This window comes from Aspergillus vadensis (genome assembly GCF_003184925.1).
Source record: "Aspergillus vadensis CBS 113365 unplaced genomic scaffold BO88scaffold_14, whole genome shotgun sequence".
In the NCBI taxonomy this organism is placed as follows: domain Eukaryota; kingdom Fungi; phylum Ascomycota; class Eurotiomycetes; order Eurotiales; family Aspergillaceae; genus Aspergillus; species Aspergillus vadensis.
In genome coordinates, this window is record NW_020292052.1 from 697,392 (window position 1) to 719,192 (window position 21,801).

The 21,801-nt window shown below is 49.5% G+C and overlaps 5 protein-coding genes and 1 non-coding gene across 6 annotated transcripts; 3 read left to right on the top strand and 3 right to left on the bottom strand.

Moving 5' to 3' along the window:
* Window positions 1–178: 178 nt before the first annotated feature.
* BO88DRAFT_390527 (alkene reductase) lies at window positions 179–1,321 on the bottom strand (the record flags this gene model as incomplete). Its single annotated transcript, XM_025704956.1, has 1 exon — window positions 179–1,321. Exon 1 carries the CDS (start codon window positions 1,289–1,291, stop codon window positions 179–181), a length of 1,113 nt encoding a protein of 370 aa, XP_025562125.1. The 5' UTR covers window positions 1,292–1,321.
* An 804-nt stretch (window positions 1,322–2,125) lies between these two features.
* On the bottom strand, window positions 2,126–3,970 carry BO88DRAFT_454620 (uncharacterized protein; the record flags this gene model as incomplete). The annotated part of the gene is made up of 1 exon (XM_025710810.1): window positions 2,126–3,970. The coding sequence occupies one exon, from the start codon at window positions 3,968–3,970 to the stop codon at window positions 2,126–2,128; it is 1,845 nt and encodes a 614-aa protein (XP_025562126.1).
* Window positions 3,971–4,289: 319 nt separating this feature from the next.
* Window positions 4,290–5,645, bottom strand: BO88DRAFT_488790 (NAD(P)-binding protein). Its single transcript, XM_025712638.1, has 2 exons — window positions 5,066–5,645; window positions 4,290–5,015 (listed from the first exon to the last, which is right to left on the bottom strand). Exons 1-2 carry the CDS (start codon window positions 5,493–5,495, stop codon window positions 4,444–4,446), a joined length of 1,002 nt encoding a protein of 333 aa, XP_025562127.1. The 5' UTR covers window positions 5,496–5,645; the 3' UTR covers window positions 4,290–4,443.
* Window positions 5,646–6,084: 439 nt separating this feature from the next.
* BO88DRAFT_405762 (tautomerase family protein) lies at window positions 6,085–6,739 on the top strand. The gene has a single exon (XM_025706969.1). It carries the CDS (start codon window positions 6,139–6,141, stop codon window positions 6,601–6,603), a length of 465 nt encoding a protein of 154 aa, XP_025562128.1. The 5' UTR covers window positions 6,085–6,138; the 3' UTR covers window positions 6,604–6,739.
* Window positions 6,740–13,468: 6,729 nt separating this feature from the next.
* On the top strand, window positions 13,469–17,368 carry BO88DRAFT_70057 (putative C6 transcription factor). The gene is made up of 3 exons (XM_025713066.1): window positions 13,469–13,548; window positions 13,682–15,336; window positions 15,390–17,368. The coding sequence occupies exons 2-3, from the start codon at window positions 13,964–13,966 to the stop codon at window positions 16,918–16,920; spliced, it is 2,904 nt and encodes a 967-aa protein (XP_025562129.1). The 5' UTR covers window positions 13,469–13,548; window positions 13,682–13,963; the 3' UTR covers window positions 16,921–17,368.
* A 181-nt stretch (window positions 17,369–17,549) lies between these two features.
* Window positions 17,550–17,630, top strand: BO88DRAFT_t160. Its single transcript has one exon. It is a non-coding gene; the product is annotated as a tRNA-Ser (tRNA).
* The last annotated feature ends 4,171 nt before the right edge of the window (window positions 17,631–21,801 follow it).

Here is a 21,801-nt window from a genome sequence, read left to right on the forward strand (position 1 = left end):
GATTTCTGGATTTTACTTGGAAACTCTACATCAAGGGTGCTTCTTACCACCTCCAGACTACGTTTCGGCTTGACAAAAAGTATTGCGGAGAAAATATAATGAGTGTATATTGCGAGGAACACACTGACGATGCTGAAAATTGAGAGGAAAAATCTATTCGCCTTCGTTTGCAGCGTCGCTACAACTTCCCCTGAGAAGGACTAAACCCTTCACTAAACGGATAATCAACATACCCCTTCGGCGACATGGGCGTGTAAAACGTCGGCCGATCATACTTATTAAGCGCTAATCCCTCTTTCAATCTGAACGGCAAGTCCGGGTTCGCCAGGAAATGTCGCCCAAAGGCAATGGCGACACGATACCCGGGATGCGCCCGGAGGGCCTCAGTAGCCGTCTGGGCCGTAAACCCGCCCGCGAGAATAATAGCCCCCGTATCCCCAAACGCCTCATAGAGGAACGACTCGTCCTCCTCTTCAGACTCATGCTCCACCGTCGTTGACCCCGAAATCCGTGGCCTCACCACATGCAAATAAGCCAAGTTCAACTCCGCCAAGCCACGCACAAGGTGCGTAAACTGCGGTCGGGGATCAGACATCCGCATGCTCTGGAAGGTACTCCAAGGACTAATGCGATAGCCCGTCCTGTGTGGCCCAATGGCATCCGCCACGGCTTTTGCAATAGCGAGACCGAACCTGGAGCGGTTCTCGACACTACCGCCCCATTGATCGGTGCGGTTATTGCTCACTGATTGAGTGAACTGGTCGGGGAGGTAGCCGTTCGCACCGTGAATCTCGACGCCGTCGAACCCAGCGGCGATGGCGTTCTGCGCTGCGCGCACGTAGTCGGCGATGTAGTCGGATATTTCTTCCTCAGTCAATGGGGTTGGTGTGGGACTGGATTCGCTCATGGGGATGTCTCCACTTGAGACTACGTGGTATCCGCCTTCTTTCTGGAGGACGTCTGGCTTGGCGGCCCTACCTAGCGCCCAGAGCTGGCAGAAGATGAAACTGCCCTGGCTGTGGACGGCCGAAGTGATGGTCTTCCATTGAGCGATTTGAGCATCGCTCCAGATTCCAGGGACATGGCCCATGCCGCCAGCGCGGGCGGAGATGAATGTGCCCTCGGAGATGATTAGTGTGCCGGGGACGGAGGCACGCTGTGCATAGTAGTCGCGGGATATGGGGAGCGGGACATGCTGGGCATCGGCGCGATTGCGGGTTAGCGGTGCCATTACTACTCGGTGGTGTAACTCGAGGTCACCGATGCGGATGGGTGAGGTTAATTCGGCCATGATGTGCGGTGCAATTCAAGGGATTCGAGGGTTATGTGCGGAAATTACGGTAGTTGAGGTTTGGGTGAGTTGGGGGGGTTTAAATACTATATCAAAGTTCGGGAACTTTTAGGTTGATCATCATGAATACCTATATTTTAATGATGGGTCGGAGACTTTTGTATGTTTAACATTAGCCCGAAGAATCTCCATTATTAATTGCTGCTTGGCCATGAAGTCATTGCGGTGCGGGTATCCGCCGGCAGCCGAGGCTTGTTTCGCTTTCTTTGGCTTGTTTGCTTTTTCCGAACTCTCGGAAGCGGGTCCTATCAAGAGTGGCTCATGCATTATGATGGTTTAGTCGATAGTAGTTTGCGGGTTTAATATATGCAAAAAAATTCAGTTCTTGCTTGCATCTTGCATACGCTAATAATCCTCATAGATATGGCAGGGTTGTTGGCTTGTTCTTTGGCAACTTCCTTGTTTAGACTCTCAGTGGAGCCACCTAGATTATACCGATACACCGGCCTGTACCATGCCCTGAACCTTGCATGATAAGATCGCTCAATTACAGTGGACATGGATTTAAAGGAGGTATAGACTTCTCATGGATACTACGCCATCGCTTAGGAATTGCAAGGTCACTTGAGACTCAAAAGACTTTTTCTTGTGATCCAATTCTTTCTTATCCTGATACTGTCCTCCAGGGTTTCCATAGAAGATGCTTTAGTGTGCACTTGGTATAACGGTTTCACAGCACTAGCCATGTGATGTCAGACTACAGTAGTACCAAGATAGGGTTAACGAACAATGAAACGGTTTCCAAACTGAAATACATGACTCCAAACTCTCAACTCAAATCACAAGAAACTCTTCTATAGATTGTTGTGTGAAAGCTTCACGCAATGAACGGTGGTATACCTTGCCCGCGATGGCCTGGCCAACTACTTTATAGTACGTTTTCTCGCCCTTGTTAACCACGGTGTCACTGATGCGAAGTATGAGCGGGCGATTCAGGAGATACGGGATAGTGAAAATGTCGTCATCTTCCACTGTCTCTCGACTGATTCCAAAGAGGGAGAGATGGGAATTATGCGCTAAAAAAAGCCAGTGGCCTCCAAGTATTTGGAGATGTTCGAAAATAGCCGTCGGAACACCCTCTCTCTCCCACATTTCCCCCTCGGTAACTGGTAAATCTAGCTCCGCTATCTTCGATAGCATATCACGTATCTTAACGTCTAAAATATTTTCCAAGCCAAGGTGATAAGAGGACCATGTGTCGAGAAGATGTTGTTGCAAGCTTTTGATACAATCGATATTTTTCCACCGCTCCTCTATCATCTCAAAAACCTTAATGAGTTGACTTGCAATCATGCGTGTATCCGTTGAAAATTGCAACAAAGCCTGGCATTTAGCGAATCGCCTAGCAGGGAGGTGTAGAATTGATTTATTGTCAGACACCTTAGTTATCATATGCTCTAATCCATTGTTGGGTGGCTTGGCTTTTTGAAAGTGTTCAGGTAATCCCATGGAATTCAATAGACGAAGGTTCCGGTAAGACGTTATGAAATGTGCGGAGCCTGGGCGATAATCCAGCACCCAGGAAGGTAGCCGAGTGCTCCATGTATCGGGTGCAGCACAAGGAGCTAGCATGAGAAACATGGACTCCTCTTGACCGATCATCCAAATCGTTGTTTCCAGCGCAATCTGCTCAAATTTTTTGTTATAATCTGGAGGAAAAGCCTCCTGGAGGTCCGGCATGACACCATAGAGGGCATAGATTCTGTCCTTGGGATTCTGGCATTTCCGATGACTTGTTCGCTCGAAATGGTTCCCTGGAACATACCAATAATCAAACATCTGATTACCTCTGAGGAAGCATACTTCGTCGTGATTGCAGACCTCGTGAAACTCATCGCAGGTCGTATCCCATAGCCGTTTCAGAGACGCTACATCCTCAGATGGTAAGTTGCCAATCCGCCCGAATCCGTGGCTGGCGGCCCATATTTTCAAGTATGCGTCGTGCCCCTCTAGCACTGTCGAGATGTTGAATTTCAAATTCCCACAGACAACAAGTGGCTGGCGCTTTGGCAGCAAATATTCTTGGTACGTCCACATTCGAAACCAGTAAGGCATAGTCATGATCTGGATCATGCCTCGTAAGGTACCGCAGTTCATATAAACCCTGTTGACTTTAGCCTTATCAGAAAAGACTCTCGCTATATCGAGCCACCACCAGTGTAAGGCCCCTTTGGTCAATCTCTTCTCCCTATATCTCTCTGCCCATGCCACCGCCAGCTCGATCTCTGGGGTGGCATCTCCCAGCATGGCGACTACGCGAGCCGCTGAGGTGTAAATCGTGGCCATCAAGGGCAATTGGGTATTCATTTCGCCAACGTCGCACTGGTTGATGCAAATAGCATCGAGCCATACAACCCGACGCCTGAATGTACGCCGTAGTTGGTACAGAGCCTTTGCCACGTTGGGTTTTACGTAGAACGCATTGCCATCGAGGAATATATGCTCGGTGGAATCTTCCGTCCCCCAAACATATGAAATGGCTTCGAACTCTGGGGAATCATCAAGAGACACGGTGTGGAGGGAGCAATGGATCGGACCCCTTCCGATTATTGGGGGGTGAATGGAGAGCAGTCGGATTTGTCGTTGGTTTGGATCCAGTTTGTGGTATTGGAAGCTCATTTGTAAGAACTCCAGTAGTAGAAGTGGGAAAAGTCTTTTGCTCTTGAGAGTGCTTATGGTCACGGCGGCAGAGATGTGAGAAAGTCAAGACTGAGGTCGGCGGTTATTATTAGGACGATTGTGCACTGTGGCCTGAAGAAGAAGCAAATATGAAGCTAGCAGTACTACAACTCTAATTTTAACAGCTTCAAACTGTACTAGTGCTTAGCTCGTTGGGGGAGCAGCCCCTCATGTGTGCTGACGTGGCATGAATCCGGCATTGTTTTATCTACCTTGACAGTCTTTGTCGGAAGCAACTTGTGATAGTCTTATGGTATTTCTCCGGCCCAAAAGATATCATTTTGATCACAGAATTAGTTATTAGTTATAACATTGCTATCAGCCTTGAGTATTACCTTACCCTCATGTCCATCCTCAGTTTCCGAAGCAACACCCACATAGCATCATGAACAGAAGATTTCCACGCCATTTGCCTAATTACGAGCATCCTCCTTCAACTCCAACTGCTGCTCAATAACATCCCCAATAACTTGTTCCTCTGATCTCCACTTCATACCCAGTATGCGATCAGCAGCAGTGGTATCCAGCGCCCAATGCCCCTCGAAAGGCGGTTCTAGCTTACACTCCACTTCTGGATACTTTTCTTTGATAAAATTCGCCGCATGCTCCCAGGATACAGACGGTCTGGATAGAATGAACTCTGTTCCACTCTGGACATCTTTCTCCAGCACTTTGATGTGTGCTTCTGCGACATCTTGAACATGCACCCAAGCATTGGCGATTTGAGTTTGGCCTGAGGTAATTGACAACCAGAAGAGCGCGTTCATGCCACTAAGCTCGCCCGGGATCTTCTGAATCATACTAGGTCCCAGGACGAATGTTGGGTGGAGTGTAATCAGGTTATAATGAGGACTGTTGTTCTCCAAGAATGAACGTGTCGCTTGGTGCGCAAGGATCTTCGAAGCAGCGTATTTGAGTGCGTGGCCGTGAGGACCTTCCGGGAAAGACATGTTTATGTCGACGGGGATAATTTCTCCGGTGTTGTCTGCTATGCGTTAGTTATCATTCAAGTAAGGTATCTCTTATGATACTCACCCTTTATCGAGATATCCTTGGTAAGCAACGCAGTCACGGGAGCCAGCGCAAGCACAGAAGACATTACAATGACTTTCTTAATCTGAGGAAACTCCAAAGCAGCATACAAAATCGCTTCGGTGCCTCTGACAGCGGGCTCAACGTAGTCCTGCTTGAAGTCGTTTCCTCCGCCGGGGATTGGAGATGCAAGGTGGAAAACATAATCTACACCTTGAAAAGCATCTTTGAACGATTCCCGCTGAGAGATGTCAGGTATGACACATGTTTCGATTTTGTCGCCATATCCAGGATGGAGTTCCCTCAGGGTAGCTTCCTGCTCTGCTCTGCGGATACTCAGACGCACGCGGTATCCGGCTTTGAGTGTAGTAGCGACGACCTGCGAACCGATGAAGCCGGTTGCACCGGTCACGAAGATAAGAGGTGTAGTCATTTTGAAGGTTGCAGTAGATCGTGAATCTCTGAGTTAACGGCCATCTTCTACTATCGGAGTCCAGCTCCTAAGATATACCTCGCAAGTGGTAACAGTAAACAAAGAGCATTCCAGCACCTGCTTTGTAACTCCATGAGCAGCAATGACGACAAACGTGTAAACATCTGAAATGGCTGCAACCGGATGGTTCACTAATCTTATAAATCTTGAGGCGTTCGTATAGCCCGAGTCACGGGTGCCTTTTGCGGAAGTAAGCTTCGGCATGGCGCAGCACTCCGAAGAGCGGGTGACAAATCCACCAGAGTTGTACCAGGGACCCTTACCTTCTGCTATATCGCTGTCACCTATAATCCATCTAGATCGTTCCATGCAACTTTATCTATTTTCCCAGGGATGTCAAAATCCTAATTTTGACCGGTATCTTTACCTTTGTATCGGCCCGATCACTAATCATATTCGGATCAGTAATCATGGTGCAACATTGTACGAGTCTGATGATAACCCACAACGCTCAGCTTTGGCATCAATAAGCTAGACATATCTATATCTTAAGCACCAGCATGCTACGTAGAATTCACATAGACCTCACTATCCCACCCGCTCCAATACCCAAACCCACTCCCACCAAATCATATACATCAAAATGCCCCTCTGGCAAATCTACCACCCACCAACCACCTTCACCACCCCACCCAGCAAGCACTCCTTCGCACAAGACATCACCAAATTCTACACCGAACTCGGCCTCCCCGCCTTCTACGTCGTCGTCAACTTCATCCAGACACAACCCGACGATGTCTACGTCGGAGGCACACCCAAACACCCCACCGACGATAAACCCTTCGTCCGGATAGTCATCACGCATATTGCGCTGCATGTGCCGGACTCTGATGCTGCGTATGCACGCACAACTAGTCGTTTGGATAGCGTTTTGAAACCTCATCTTTTGGATAAAGGGTACGATTTCGAGTATCATGTTGATGAGACGGATAGACGCCTGTGGAAGATCAATGCGTTGGTGCCGCCGCCGTTTGGGAGTGAGGGGGAGAGGATGTGGGTGAAGGAGAATAGGGCGGTTGAGTATGAGAGGAGTTCCTCTTCTATCTGATTGATTTTTTTGTATTTTTCTTTCGGTTCAAAGGAGGGGAAATGTGGTTGGGTTTGGGTTGAGGTCATCGGATGGTAGGGTTGACTGGGGAGAATGGAAGCTATGTAGGTGCAATATGGCACAAAATGAATGGAGCATAACACTGAATGTTACATTTTTTCCAATGCTCTTCAGCAGGGTATATTCCCTACAGTATATACTAGCTTGAGGTTAGCTGATATTCAATCCACCCCGGGGTGATAGTTCCAACATGGTAGGTAGGAACTATGGATGAATCATGTGTCCAATACATAGAAATGTATGTGACAGTTACATATCTCGACTGAATTCACTATTAAGCTAAGCTTTCAATCCATAGCTTCTATTGACGTATCATTTCAGCTATATAATTGTTAGTGGCTCCAATACTCATGATGTTGCTATAGCAGTCCTCCCAGCACAAGAATTGATGGTACTAAACCTCTGTTCTCCAAGAGGGAGAACATGTGAAACGACTTGCGTCTCGCTATCAGTTTTCAACAATTAGCATTTATTTCTCGTAAAATGTACTCAGCAACCCCATCATCGATGAAGGTAGGACAGAGGTGAAAAGCTATAATTGCAGTTTTAAAAACCGGCCCGCTTACCAAGTTGGGTATATTCCCGCTATATCCGCACATCGGGGATGGTAACATCAATTCTCGAATGCAGCGGAGAACTGTTATTCTTATTAGAAAGATGATAATACTCTACTAGATTTCTCCTGGAAGAAACATTCACAAGATACAGAAGGTTGTCTGCACATCAATGAACAAAAGATATCGGCAATTGCTTACGTGCAGCGGATGTATTTTCCTCAGACATCCTCTTCATTCACAGTTGAACAAGGAGGATTATTAGATGGTTATTAAACTAGCTAAAATAATCAGATATTCAGATCAAGAAGCTTGAACCTATATGGTCCACTAACTATGACAGTCCTAGACTGCACTATACCATCTGAAAAGCTACAATTTTCGAAAATCTGTGGACAGATCAACTCCCCATAGTCAGAACCAACCACCCTTGGAAACCAGATTGGACCCCGGGATTCACATCCCGGGCAGATACGGGAGTCCGATCTCTCTAGCTATGTGTCCAGATGGGAAAAGACATCAGTAGAAGACTAGACGTTTTACATATCTACCTACTCAGTGAGTAGGTAGGTGTGATAACCATTCCCTCGTTGACTTCCCGAGTATCTAATTCTTCGGGGGGTCTTCATCCTTCACTCGGGGTTTCTATCTCCGGCGGGGAATTGCTCATCTCGGCTATACATATGCAGATGACATCTGTCTCTCACACAGTATCGAGATCTGAACGGTAGTTCATAATACTATTTACACATGATAGTATCCGTTTCCAATACCACCGTAGAAGCACTCCTTCCGTGCACACATTACATCCCGAGACAGGGCCGCGTATTCCCCCATTCTACCACAATTACCAACAAACCCGATGAGACGGGATGAAATGAGATGAGATCGATGCTACCCGGCCAGACCAAACCAAACCAAACCAAACCCGGGGCCTCGACTATCCAGCCAGCCAGTCAGCCGTAGTAAGTGGGCGAAAGCTCAAGCTCCCAGCTGATGTTAGTTAGTTAGTCTAGCCCGATAATCTCACATCGGTGACAAGACACGACAGCTCAGCTGGTGCCTAGGTAGTAAGCTCCCTCCTGTTTTCCCGACGGAGCTAGAAAACGGGCTCGCCCATGATAACCTCGGGAGATCACTCTGGAGGACTTCGGGCTGGGGGAAAGGAATGGATCTCTGACAGCTGGGGGTGTGGGTTGGGAATGTTCTGTCATCCGGGAGTTCCGCTTTCGATGGATCAGTATTTATGTTTATGTTTATGTTATGTGTATGTTGTGTTTCTTTGATTATTCGTCAAAGAAATCCGAATTGAATCATTTCCACGATTTGGGTCGTGGCTTGGGTGACTCGTCTACATGGCTGGATGGCGATACGTATCTTTTGCCGAGTTCACTGCATCGCAGCCGACGAGGCCAGATAATCGCTTGCTTTGAATTGGATGGGTGGCGATGTTTGTTTTTCCCTCCACACCTTTCTATTTTTCGACCTTCCGATTAGGGTTCGTATCGGTTCACGTGCGAAGTTAGGAACCATGATTTGAACCCCGGGGAGAGAGAAGAAGTAAAAAAGGTACTTTGGTTTTTTCTTCTTCTTTACTCCACATGGCTGGCTGGCGTTGGTGAGTTTCCCGATGGGAAAAAGTAAGTTTTGAGTTAAGACGATAAGGTGAAGCAAGCGACGAAAACGGGATCTCCATTATCGTAGCTGCTGCTGCTGCTTACCAACACGATTGGAATGGTGGAAATTATTAGCACTTCGCCGGTACTAAGACTACTTACTATCACTAATAAAGTAATATTGGCAGCTGTAGCAGTGTCTGGCCGTCCGGCGGCTAATTCTCCGCCTCCGCGCGAGATGGATGGGATGGCTAAAGGGTAAAAAGGCAATTGGTAGCAACCCCGGAAAAGACTTATGCCCAGCCCACTCCACCCCGGGGCCGGAGGTGACTCGGGCAATTTTTTTCTTTAGTGTGATTATTTTATTTCTCTACTCCGTACTAGACTAGCCCCAGCCGGGCGTCAAGCCAGCGCGTGGCATCCTGAGACGGGAAGGAAATAAGTGGCGCCGGAGCGAGCGAATGGGAGGGCTGACAGGGCCACCTGTAGGATTGACGCCATTACTACAACGGGAGTTGGCTCGTCCTTGGCGCGGTGGATCGGCTTCTTTCGCGTGGTGGTCATTTTGGCTTTTGGGTCTTGTTTGGCTGGGCACAGAGGCTTAGGGTCGCCGAACTAAGGCACGCTGGAGGGTTTCGAGATGTCATGGGGTCACATGGATGACATCGTTGCTCGGTACAAGTCCGTGGGGGAGAACAGGACTTTGTTGCTATCCCTCCACCCTGGGTGAATCCCGTAGTTACTACGACCCTGGACCTGAGGTGAAGTAGCATTGTTGTTCCTCGGGTCGGCGGCCCGTTTGGTGAATATATACTACCCAACATCCCGATGGTCCATGTGACAATTGTCACGGACTCCCCAATGTGACAGGATCGACACTCGGGGTTGCAACAACACTGCAGGAGATGCAGACGCTGACAGGCTCAGCTCATCCTTACCCCATGGGAAACCCCGACGAGGCGCATGCGAAAGTTGGAGATGACAGCGGGTGAAGTTACTCGATTCAGTAAAGCAGGGATGAGGGTAGCTCTCACGGTATGATCAAGATAATGATGATGATCATCATCATCATATCATCACTATTAGAGATGAACAAGACAGTGATGATTTTCGTGCCGTGAGAGTGTCGGAGAATGCTCCGGTGATGTCCGACTCACCCGCTGCACCGCCAAGACGTGTTTAGTCATGGGTATTTTGGCTGACTTGCTAGAACGAGAAGAGAAAAGAGAAAATGGAAAGGAAGATGGTGTGAACTCTGGCCAGAAAAGCAAGAGTCCGGAGGGTAATTGCGGGGTCGGTTCGCTTGTTCTGCCTCGGGTGGCGGTGGAGACCAATCAGCATCGCCGGTTGGCCCGACTCAGCGGCCACGGGACAACCGGTTAAATGCAACGCGGGGACTTGCCGGCGGTCACCGATCGGTCGGCTTACTTGGTTCTGTGGGTGTTTGGTTGGAACTACGAACGGGGACTGAAGTAGGGTAAGGTGAGGTGAGGTGACGGGGAACGGGGGTTAACCCAGTACGCAAGATACCAATTAGGATAACCCGTAGGCGAAGAGAAGACCATTGAAAATCATCAGAGAAGTAATCGACCCATCAATCGGAGAGGTCTGTTCAGACACTGCATGATTCATACTGTAGGTAAGTACTCTCTGTACAGTCGGAGAGAGAGCACGGTCGGTCAGCAGCCAGTTGCCGTGTCAATCGGGAATCGTATCCCTGCCCCAGCCAATCTTGCCAAAACGGGACGCAGACACTTTTGCTGGAGCAAAGTCCTGCAAGACCAAGGTCCATGGCCTAGCCCAGGCGGATGATCGTGATCTCATCTCGCTTCTCCCCCGCGGGGAGATCCGATGCAGGGGGAAAAGAAAAAGTGAGGGAGGGATGACGCTCTCACGAAAACCGGCAGGGCCAGCAGCTCTTTTCTCTTCCCCCTCCGTTGTACCCTGGCCCTCGCTTCTTTCAGATGCGTCGATACCCGAGGTTCGTCAACCCACGATCGGGCTAGAATCATTTGCCGTCCGTGTCTTTCCCCTCATTTTCGACCCTTCCGTTTGGCCTCACTGGGGGTGGTGTTGTAATGGTTTAATTGGGAGGTGGTCGGTGTCTTGGCCTTTCATTAGTCTGCAAAAGGAATGGACAAGGTCTGTGGGCTAGGAGGTTAGACTTTTGAAAATTCCGGGGTACGGTGGTCTGCTTTTGTAGTAGTAGTAGTCGTAGTAGTTAATTAAGTAAAGGAAAAGGGAAAAAGAGTTCAGGAGGTGTGGGTGGGATGACTTGGTGTGTTCTTGTTTACCACAGAAGGAAGAATGGGCAGCAGGAGTAAGCAAGTACTAGTGAGATGAGCCCTATTCTTCTCTCTCCCTCCCTTTCATTCTCCTCCCGCAATCTGGTTGGATTTCTCGGATTCGGGGGTATTGTCGTTTTGGGGCCTCGCGTCATGCAATCCCCGGATTTTGTAACGGTTTACGGGGCGAACTCCATTCCCATGCCATGCGAGGTATAAGGGATCTGACCTATTAATATAAATCCGGGGAGGGTACTACACTTGCTGGAAGGTTACTTATGTTCGACCGACCCTTTTTATTAATTATTTTTTATTATTATTCTGACAATACTAGGGAGAGTACTAGTCTGGTTAACCCATGACACACAGCTACTGACTGACTACTCACCGGGCGAACTCAAGGGCCGTCATGTTAGGTAATGGAATGGGCAGATGGCGGTCAAGTGACGTTCCACAACACGGCTGCTGGTAACCGGCATCTCGGTCGGTCGGTACAGGTACGAAAAGGTAAACCCGGAGCCATCGTATGTAGTCATGTTTTAGGGATAAATGCCCAGCTCTTTATTGATAAAGTTCTCTCCACGTAGATAATACCATCATCGTCATCACCATCATGGGTTTACTTACCACCGTGTCTCCAGTGATGTGGAAGAGTGATGACGGGGATGGAGCAATGGGCATGGAAACACAAGCCACTTGAACCGAATGGCATTCGGTCGGGCCCTCCGCGCCAACTGGCAGCCGAGAGAGAGTCCGCGTTGGGTAAGATTGGATACGCAGGCGTGACCCCATCAGCGCCACGGGGACAGGCCTTCTCCGGACGGAAACCCCAGTATTGGAGTTAGGCATGGCGTGTAAGGTAATTTACCCGAAGCCGCCTCTTCTCAAAACAATAATTCATTTCATTTTTATTTTATTTTCTAACACTTTTTGTATGTCCCTAGGGGAACTGAAGGTGTTGTGTGTTGCTCTCTTCACCTCTCTCTCTTTCTCTTGTTCTCTCCCCCCTTTTTCCCATCTGACCACCCATCGAATTTCATCATCCAGCATCCCAGTAAGCAGTGTTATTTACTACCCTTCCATCTGGTACTTACCTTTGCTTCTTCTCTCCTACTTTCTCAACTCACATTCTCCAAACTACTATTCTTCCACTACTCCATCTCTCGGCAGTCGGAATCTGGCTCCACCATTCTCCGGCCGCTCGGTCGCGTCCTTGCATCCTCAGGCCGCACTAACCCGCTCCGGACTAACTTGGGTCGGGCCTCCGCAAATGCGGATGGGCCTTGCCTGTTTAGGTCGATCCGTTCTACTGGCTGCTTTTTTCTTTTTCTGATTTTTTTTTTTCTTTTTTCCCCCCAAAGTCAGTCTGTTGTCTCGCCGTCGGCCGGAGTCATCCAGTTCTAACCTGAGGCGACGGGCGGCTCTCACCATTCTTCCCCTTCCCCCATCTTCTTCCTTCTTCACGAGCTTCCTCTGATTCCTTTTTCTACTTTTTCTCTCCTCCTTCCCCTCTTCTTCTTCTTCTTCTTTTTCTTCTCGATATTACTTTTTTGGACTCCCCCTCTCTCCTCTTCCCCACAACCGAAAATCCCCATTCCTCCCCTTCCCTAATCCACCCGACACATCCTTTGGGCTGATTGACCTTCCCCCAAACTTCACGTTGCCGGTCCGGTGCCCCGACCCTGGGCCTCACGCTACTTCGGCCTCCCCCACACTCCGCGTATTCCGTTCAAGGGGAGTTTTAGTCAAAGCCTGGAGAGGAACACACACTCTCACACGCACACAGTATCTACTACTACCACTACCACTACCACTACTCGTACTTCTTCCCGGAACCAACCAACCCTGTCTGTCTGTCTGTCTGTCTGGTGGATAACTATCGGCTGGCGGCTTTTATCCCTACTTACCTTGCTGCTCTCTCTGCTTCTTCCCCCAAATCTCTCCAGTCCCCACTCTACCTTCGACCCTCTTACCCGACTGGACTCCATTCTCTCTGCCCGTTACCCACGTCGCACATTATTGGTGACATCGTGGGTTGAATAATTATTCCTCCTTCCTCTCTCTCCATTCTTCGATTCGGCTTCCCTGGTCTTCATTTTCCCGTTCCCCGGCTGTCGATTTATTCATTATCCCACCCTTCGCTCCACCCATCTCCCTCCCTCCCTCACTCTTTTCGTTTTTCCCTCTGCCTTCCGTTTGCCGCCGCCGCCCACCCATCCATCCTCTTTGATCTACTAGTTAGTACTTCTGTACTACTACCGCTACTCCGCGCGCGCCCTGTGTCTGCCTCCTCCCGACATCATCCCCGGTATCTAGTCGGTGTTGTGACTGCACTACCCTCCTTGCTTCCTCGTCCAGATTTCTTTTTTTTTTTCTGGTTTGGCATAAGAGAAGCCGACGCCAGCAAAGCGCATTTCTCCCAAAATCAAGGTCAGTTCCTACCGTGGGTGGATCCCCGTGCACACCTACAGACACACACACACACACACACACACACAAACCCTCTCCCTCTGTTCATTGTTAGTCGGGGTGGTACGGAGTACTGACGGCAAAAATACAACAGCCGTGGCCGGCCATCGCTGTCGCCCCTTGCGACCCAGACCGTCTGGAGTCTGGTTCGGAATCCCGGGGAAAAACTACCGGAGAAATACGGCGGACGTGAGGACAATCCACTCGTGTCAACAGTGGTCCCGGGGACGGCCTTGTCCCTCCTCCTCTCCCTCCTCTTCCTCACCTTCTCTCCTTGTCCTTTCCCTACCTCGTCGCCTGTGATCTTCATCTCCTTCCCACCTACCCTGCCGGAGAGACGGGCATCCCGTCTCTCGCGCCCGCCTCTGTCGTCACAATGCGATCCAGTATCGCCTGCGCTCGTTGCCGTCGAAGCAAGATAAAATGTGTCAACGCCGGCATCGATACCACCTGCCGCGCCTGTGAATCCTCCGGTCGAGAATGTGTATATCCCGCCCCCGCCATCGGAGTGGGCGGTGGTGCGGCCAAGCGAGACCTGGCCGCGCTGGCGGAGGGCGAGGAACGGAACAATGATTGGGATAGCCCCAAGCGACAACGGTCTCGCAAGGCCCCGGGCATCTCCTCGTCCGCCGCAAAAGATGCGGCCCGATCCGCACTCGACGTGCTCGATTCGGCGGTCCTGACCACCAAGGTCTGGGATGCGGTCTTCGATCTTTTCCAGTCCCATTTTGCGACCATGCTCCCCTTCCTGCATCCTGCCTCCTTCATCGGTCAAACGCGCCAACTCTCCACCCCCTCGACCAATCCGTCCACCCATCCAGAGCACTCGCGCGATCCTGCGCAAAGCCCGCCTGCGAGCAAGCCGGATCCCAATCCGCTCATTCCCCTCGGTGTTCTCGCCCTCACGGCCCGTTTCCATCCCCAACTGGTCGCTTTCCACTCTCCCCCCTCCCCCGGAAATCCATCCAATCCGCTTGTCGCCTCGGAGTTCTATGCGACGGCGTTGCGTAGCCGGCTGGCCGGCGTCGACGGCGCCAGTCTCGCGGTCACGGACCTCACCCGGGTCCAAGCATTGCTCATGCTGGCACTGCATGAATGGGGCATGTGCCGCGGCAAGAGCGCCTGGTTGTATGTCGGAATGGCCATCCGGCTATCCCAAGCCATGGGTCTTCCCTTCGAGCTGGAGAATGAGCTGGCGTCTCGCGACGGGCCCCGGTCGCCCGTACTAAAGACGGAGGCCGAGATGTTCGGTCTATCCCGTCGGCCGGTGGAGCCCAGAGAACAGACCTCGGATGATATCATAGCACTAGAGACGAAGCGTCGCACTTTCTGGGCATGCTTCATTCTAGACCGTTGCTTAAGCAGCGGCAAATATCGACCTCGTATGATCCGCGTCAAGGAGCTGGGCATCCAACTTCCCAGCGATAATGCCTTTGCGTTTGGAGAACGGGTCCGCACGTCCCGTCTCAGTGAGCCGGCTGCTCGCCGCCCGCAATCGTTCGGCTCCCAAGGCGTCCAAATTCCGAGCATCCGGCAAAGTCTGGGTGCTCTCGGAGACGACCGGTTACCGAGTAATGGTGCTCCTGATCCCAAGTCTTCGTGGTCGCCTGTCTCGCGACGTAAGGATTCCAGCGAGGATGAGATTGATCGATGGGAGGTTGGTGCCGAGGAATCCGTGCTCAGTCGGGTGATTCGTATCATCCGCATCTGGGGAAGCATTGCCAAGTGGTCGTGCGCTGGGGGGAGAAGGTAAGCTGCCGCTTTGAACGATTGTCCACATCGAAAGTCTAACCCAGCCATAGAAACGAACAGTTGCCCCCATGGCACCCAGACTCGCGTTTCTCCCAGCTTCGAGCGATGCTGGGCGAGTTCCAGGATAGCCTCTCGCGCAACTTGCAGTACTCTCCACGGAACACGGATACGCACATCATGTATAAAAACACGCTCTCCCCGTATACAGTCATGCACATGGTCTATTTCCTGTCGGTTATCGTCCTCCATCGTGCATATATCCCCTTCCTGCCCGTACGATGCTCGGAGCCGGTTGGTCCCTTGGACGAACCGCTGTTCCCCGTCGAGAAGCCCGGTGTGGCCGAGGCTTTCTGGCGTGAGAGCGCTCGAGAGCTCTTCAATGCCGCCCGGCAGATAATTGATCTGGCGGTCACCTGCCAAGACCGCGGCGTCCTGGTCGAGAATCCTCTCGTCGGGTTTGCTGTCTATAACGCCGCTTTCATCGGCGTGTATGCGGCCCATTTCCCCCACATGGATCCGGATGCCGCTTTGGCTCCGAGAGACCGTACCACTCAAGGCCAGGCACAAGCCCGTAAGGCCCTTGACATTTTGCGCGATATGCGGCTGCGTCTGAAGATGGCGCGGGGGTGGTTCCGCACCCTCAACCGCCTGCATAGTTATTTCGCTAAGGTCAAGCGCGATTTCCGCCGCTCCTCGCGTAAGATAGACATGGATGGCGTCGACGTGCATATGAACGGGGTTCGTCCGGTGCGTGAAGGCGGAACTGGCGGAGGCCTTGAGGAGTTCAAGCTATTGGAGAAGTTGTTCTTGGAGTTCGGTATCATTGAAGACCAACTGCCTGATAACAGTGCGGAGGATGATGGCCTGGCAGCAGTCAGCGATCGGGCTACCAACCTTAGCGATGCGGGCAGCAATGCTGTTCGCAGTGAAACTGGAGACACGGGCGAGCCTCCACTGGATGGTGCAGGCGGACGCCGTGAGTCTTGGGTTCCCATCAATAGCCCCGGGATGCCGCTTCCTGGCCCGGATGGGGAGCGACGGCCTAGTCTGCCTTTGCCCCCAAACCGCTCCTTGCAGTCCCAGTCTCCGTACTCTCTACCATCTCTCCAGCACCATCCTGACGCAGGCCTATACAACTCGTCTTCCCCCAATCTCCCATCTCTGGGACCCCCTGGCCCGTACGGTGCTCCGCCAACCACGACGGCAACGGGGTCCTCACAGTATGGGGCACCGCCGCCCAACAACCGTTTGCAGCCTCTCAATTCGTGGCTGAACAATCGTCAGCAGCCTCCTCCGCCTTATTCGCAGTCGCTGCCGCCCATCAATGCGGCTACTTCACACAGCTTGCCATTGCTGCCCCCACCTGGCTCAGTCGGCCACCCGGGAGCGTCACCACCGGTAACACTTGATGGACTTGACACGGTCAATACCAACGGGTTGTGGTCGACCAGCCTAGGCGGAGATGATGTGCTGGCGTTCTTGGAGGGATGTGAATACGACCAGCTGCCGGCGACAACGCCTTCGGAGGTCGGTGTTCCGGTCGGGTGGCTCAGCACGGTGTGGACCGAGTTTGCCCGCTGATAGGGTGGATACATGCTCCCCACCATTGCATTATGCTTTTGTTGCTTTGCCTTGATTATCTTTCTTTTATTTCCTCCATTCTTTGCTGATGATTGAGCGATCCTTCGTCTGTACCATTATTCCTTATGTGCGGCTTCTGTATTGTATGAATATGTATGCGCGCTTCGGCGGACTGACGAGACCACGCGACACTTCTGGGATTGACGCGATGTTTGAGGGAACGCGGGAATTTCTTTTTTGTTTGTTTTCGAACTTCGGACACCTGGTCTGGGAAAAAATTGGCATGCGAGGGCCGGATGGGTTCTGATTGATGCGATTTGGATTTGATTCCCCTGGCGCCCCTGGTGCGGGTGACGAAAGGATGGAATGGGATGGGCCGGGTTTATAAATGTTACTTTGACAGCGCGGCGTCTGGCTGGTTGATTACCTCAGTATGGGAGCATCTAGTACCAGGACATTCTATCAATTTCGTTGCTTTCGAGAAGATAGCATTCTGTTAACTGAGTAGTTGTAGGCTATCCTTATCTAGATGTCTAAATGTGGGGTGTCGGTGAAGCATTCTATCTGCTGTGGTAGATAGTATTGCCATGTATTATCTATCGTCTAAATGCTGCATCTTCCATCAAATAGTCAGTGTGGCCGAGTGGTTAAGGCGATAGACTAGAAATCTATTGGGTTCGCCCGCACAGGTTCGAGTCCTGTCGCTGACGTTTTTTTGTTTTTGTGTTTCCTGGCTCCACCTCGGGTCGGTTCCACGGGAGCTTCAATTTAAGTTCCCGATCGATAGTCTGTTAGTAGTTAGTTAATCGTCGCTCAACCATGTGGTTTGCGGGTCAACATGTGACTATGACATGATGTCTCTCTCTTTTTGTCTCATGTTTCCACACTGTCATCATCAAATATCAGGATAGTTATCACATTGCTTTCCATTCAAGTTGGATTCTCGTGTGTTGTTTTGGATGTAATGAACAGTCAGGTAATCTAACCATTAAATATATATTCTGCTGTTACTACAGCCTACGGACGATATATCAAATGTTGTTCCACATTTATGTCTTTCATTGAGTTACTATTATTATTGTAAGTTACTAGAAGTGTTTTTATACTAATAGACAAAGTTATCGAATTAAAGCATATAACGTTGAATTAATCCCCCAGAAAAAGCTTAATCGCCACGCATCTGGAAACTACTAGACACTAGCGCAGGGACTGCGTGGTTATGTGCATGATTTTATCTTATCTGCATATCTATCATAAAGATTAGGATATAATAGACCGGAATACTTCATTATTAATCTTACTCACATACTTCAAAGTGCATAACTCCTTAGATTAATTTCATAACCATCCTAGGCCGTATATATCTTCCATTATTATAGTTCACTGATAGGCCCTTAGTAAAAACCCCGGATCTCGAACTAATTTATGTACCGCATCCAAGCATTCCCGTTGACAGACATTCATCCATGTCTAGAGGTAATTCTTCACTCTTCCAGCGATACACGTCCCTTTAGTCTCTATTCCGAGAAACTAACCCATCATTCTAGGTAGGCAAAGTATATTTTTTACCTTCCTACTGACCATCTCGTTGGTCGTCGCTGTTGCGACCATCTCTGTCGCGTTGTTTACTCGGATAGACCTGATTCCTCAGTATCATCTTACGCTGATACCTTACTGTGTCTGGGTCCACATAAGCACTGCTGACCCTAAGTAGCTTTCAAGTTCTCAACTGGGTCGGTATCGATAATATCTTTTTGTTCAAGTCAGCACTCATATTCGTCCATATTGAATCGCTCAGATTTGTTAAATATATTTTTAAGTGCTTAGCACGGTCGGAATTCTTTGTTTGTATATTGTATCTTTGCATATTGTAAATATATGGAAGACACCGTTCGCGATAGGTCACTTCGCGATGAAGAATAACTAGATGCGGGATGGATCTTTGGTGCTTGTCCCGAGTAGATAGGACATCCAGAATGGGAAGAGCGGACGCTGGTGGAGGGGGAGTCAATTTGCTTTTGAGGTTGGTTGGCTTCTGACTCTGGGGTGTTTTTTTCATGGGGTTTTCTGTAGATCAGTGTTTGTGGAGTTTGTATCTATTTATGTCCACCATGCTGACATCTTCCTTGATGTCCCTTGATTGGCTAATGGAGGTAGGAAGTAGAGCGAATCCTCTTATTATGACGAGTTATTTGATGAGCTGGACGATGGGGTAACTTTACCTGTGGTGTCTGTGGATATGCTTCCGATTGTTTTCACTGTCAGGAACGATACTAACAGGATCTCCGGACGACGCTCTAAGAAGGATCATCGAGAAAATAATGAGCTTAGGAGAGACCCTTCAGGCCTTTAGGGGGCGCGGCCGAGTGCAGTTGTCATCGTAACGATTGACTGTGCAATCCACCCAAGCATTCCGCTAAACAGGTTATCTTGTCCTCTTAGACCGTTAAACCAGCGATTTTCCAATCATGATGTGTCTCATTGGCTCATATAATAAAGCAGATTAAACCAGAATCTGTCCCGATTATCATGACCTACCAATATCGTACGAACTGCTTCTTCTTGGGCTTAACGGTAAGGTTCCCAACGAATACCAGAATCTGACTTTCCCGGCTGAACCCAACATTGAGCCGTTGCTAGTCGGCAATTGAACCAACACTGTTGAAATTTCCCGACACCTTCGTCAGCATGAAGTTGACCATGGGAGCTTCTTAACTCTAGTATATATATCAATCATTAGTAAAAATGTCACACACCCCAACGCATGAGCTTTCCGACCAAAGCTCGCAGACCCGCAATCAGCGAAATAAGCATGACATCTTTTGGACGAATTCGTTGACCATCATTCGTCCGACAGGCGAACACGTTCTTCAGAAGGTGCACAGCCACCAGTTCCTGCGACTGGTTGGACCACGACCAACTGTGATCGATAATAAGAGCATTGTCGATCACGTTGATGAATAGGCGACGAAGTCCTACCACACTTTACTAATTGTTGGAACAATTCCGTGAATCTTTCGAAGATGTTCGTCCAATACCTTCCCGAGTCGCTGTATGAAGTCAGCATAGGCACCCGAATCAGCTTGTTAAAGTAGATTTTCGAAGTGAAGATTTCGAAGATGTGGCTGTGATTGCGATAGTTGGTTAATAGCATTATGCATGAGAGAATGCATTTTATAGGCTCTCCATCAAGGACCTCTTCAAGTACAATGCGCCCTTCTTGGGCGGTGCAATGATATTCGAGTTAGCAAAATTAAGTACGTGTAACCAATCAAGACAATTGCCTTAGTCGTTGGTATCCGAATAATGGTGGTAATTTCGTCTTCCTGGCATTGACTTGCCTTGTCGCAGCCTCCTTCGTGCATTGATGAATGAATCAAAAGTATATCAGAACTAAGAAGATCGAATATTTAGCATATATGAAAGAATGAGCTGTTCATCTTTTCGAAGAGCAAACGCCACCACAGCAGGCTCGAAAGGTGAACGTCTAATAAACATCCAGTCAATAATTGTTCTGTTCGAGACACCGACGACACACCATTCGTAGTCCCCCTTGATGCCTTTTTGGTACCCATTAAACAGCATTAATTGCTTGTCTGCTGTAAGTCAGTTTGACAAAGACCCACCGTACTTGTCGGTGATAGCGTGATCTCTGCTGTATCGAGCTTGAGGAAGTGAGTTTGAACATTCTGTAGCTAAATATTGTTATCAGTCATTTGGTCATGACCTATTGTGGTATCGAGTTTCTATCGTCGCATGCGGAACCGGACAAGCTGGCTACGTCAGCCTCGTAATCACTCGTCCCGTTGGAAGACTTTCACCACTGCCTCAGCAAGATTGTCCACAACCTTCATTGGACCCAGTAACCAGAAGAGTCTTGTAACTAAGAGCCGTCATTGAGCAGACAATAACATTGGTTGTACTGGCTTGTACATTTCCCGGAGGACGTTGGATCATGCTAACGCCGCAGACTACCTCTATCTGCAAAATAATAAAAGCCTCTCGGTTAGCATCGTCAAGTGTGACAGTCTCCGAAATGTGTTACAGCCTCTATTGCTGAAGCTTCGGTATCGCAGTCGATATTTTCCGAGTGTCAAGGAAAAACTAGCCTCGATTACCAGCCTCGAGCTCGGTTCCATGCGCAAGAAGTGTGCGCCTTAGCGAGAACCCCTGGTGAAATTGGTGGGCCCAGTTCGTGGCTCAAACTTCTAATTGTGGCTTTTGCTTTTGCGATGTAAAGAGGCAAATTGTAGCGATGATATCATTGCGCCGTATGTGACTGGAGGCGCGTAGTGGTAGATCGTCCATGTCGTACTAATGTACCAGCGAGGTTCTTTAGCGATTAGCGCTCGTGTGGCGTGCAGGGAGTCAATCAGGGTATGCTTGTTAAACTCGCTGAGGTTGCACAGTAGTTCATATTCCCAACTGATGTATGCTTTCTGGAAATCTCGCATTTGTTGTTCTGCATTGACTTGGGGCTTGACTAAACGAGCGAGGTATAATAAGAAAGTATTTCGGCTAAGCTAAAGCTCGGAAACGCGGTCAGTGTACGGCGGCATCAGCTAGATGCTTGATTCCGCTATCTTCTGTCCATCGGCTGTAATGATAATCACCAAATCTACCTGGGTAATTGCCATCTAGGCGTCCAAGAAATTCTAGTCAGCATATGAACGTGACAATCTCTAACTTCACCTCAATCGGTGCACGTTTGGGATAGTGTCTGTCACCTGGAGGACAGAACCGGCAATAGAGTCACTCTGAGTGACGGCTCTCAATTCGCTTAGTTTTGGACATTTTCGCATGAAGTAGTAGATATGCCAAAGATAATTTGAATTGCATTATGATGCTCTGAATTTTGAGATCAACCCGGTCATGTTCATG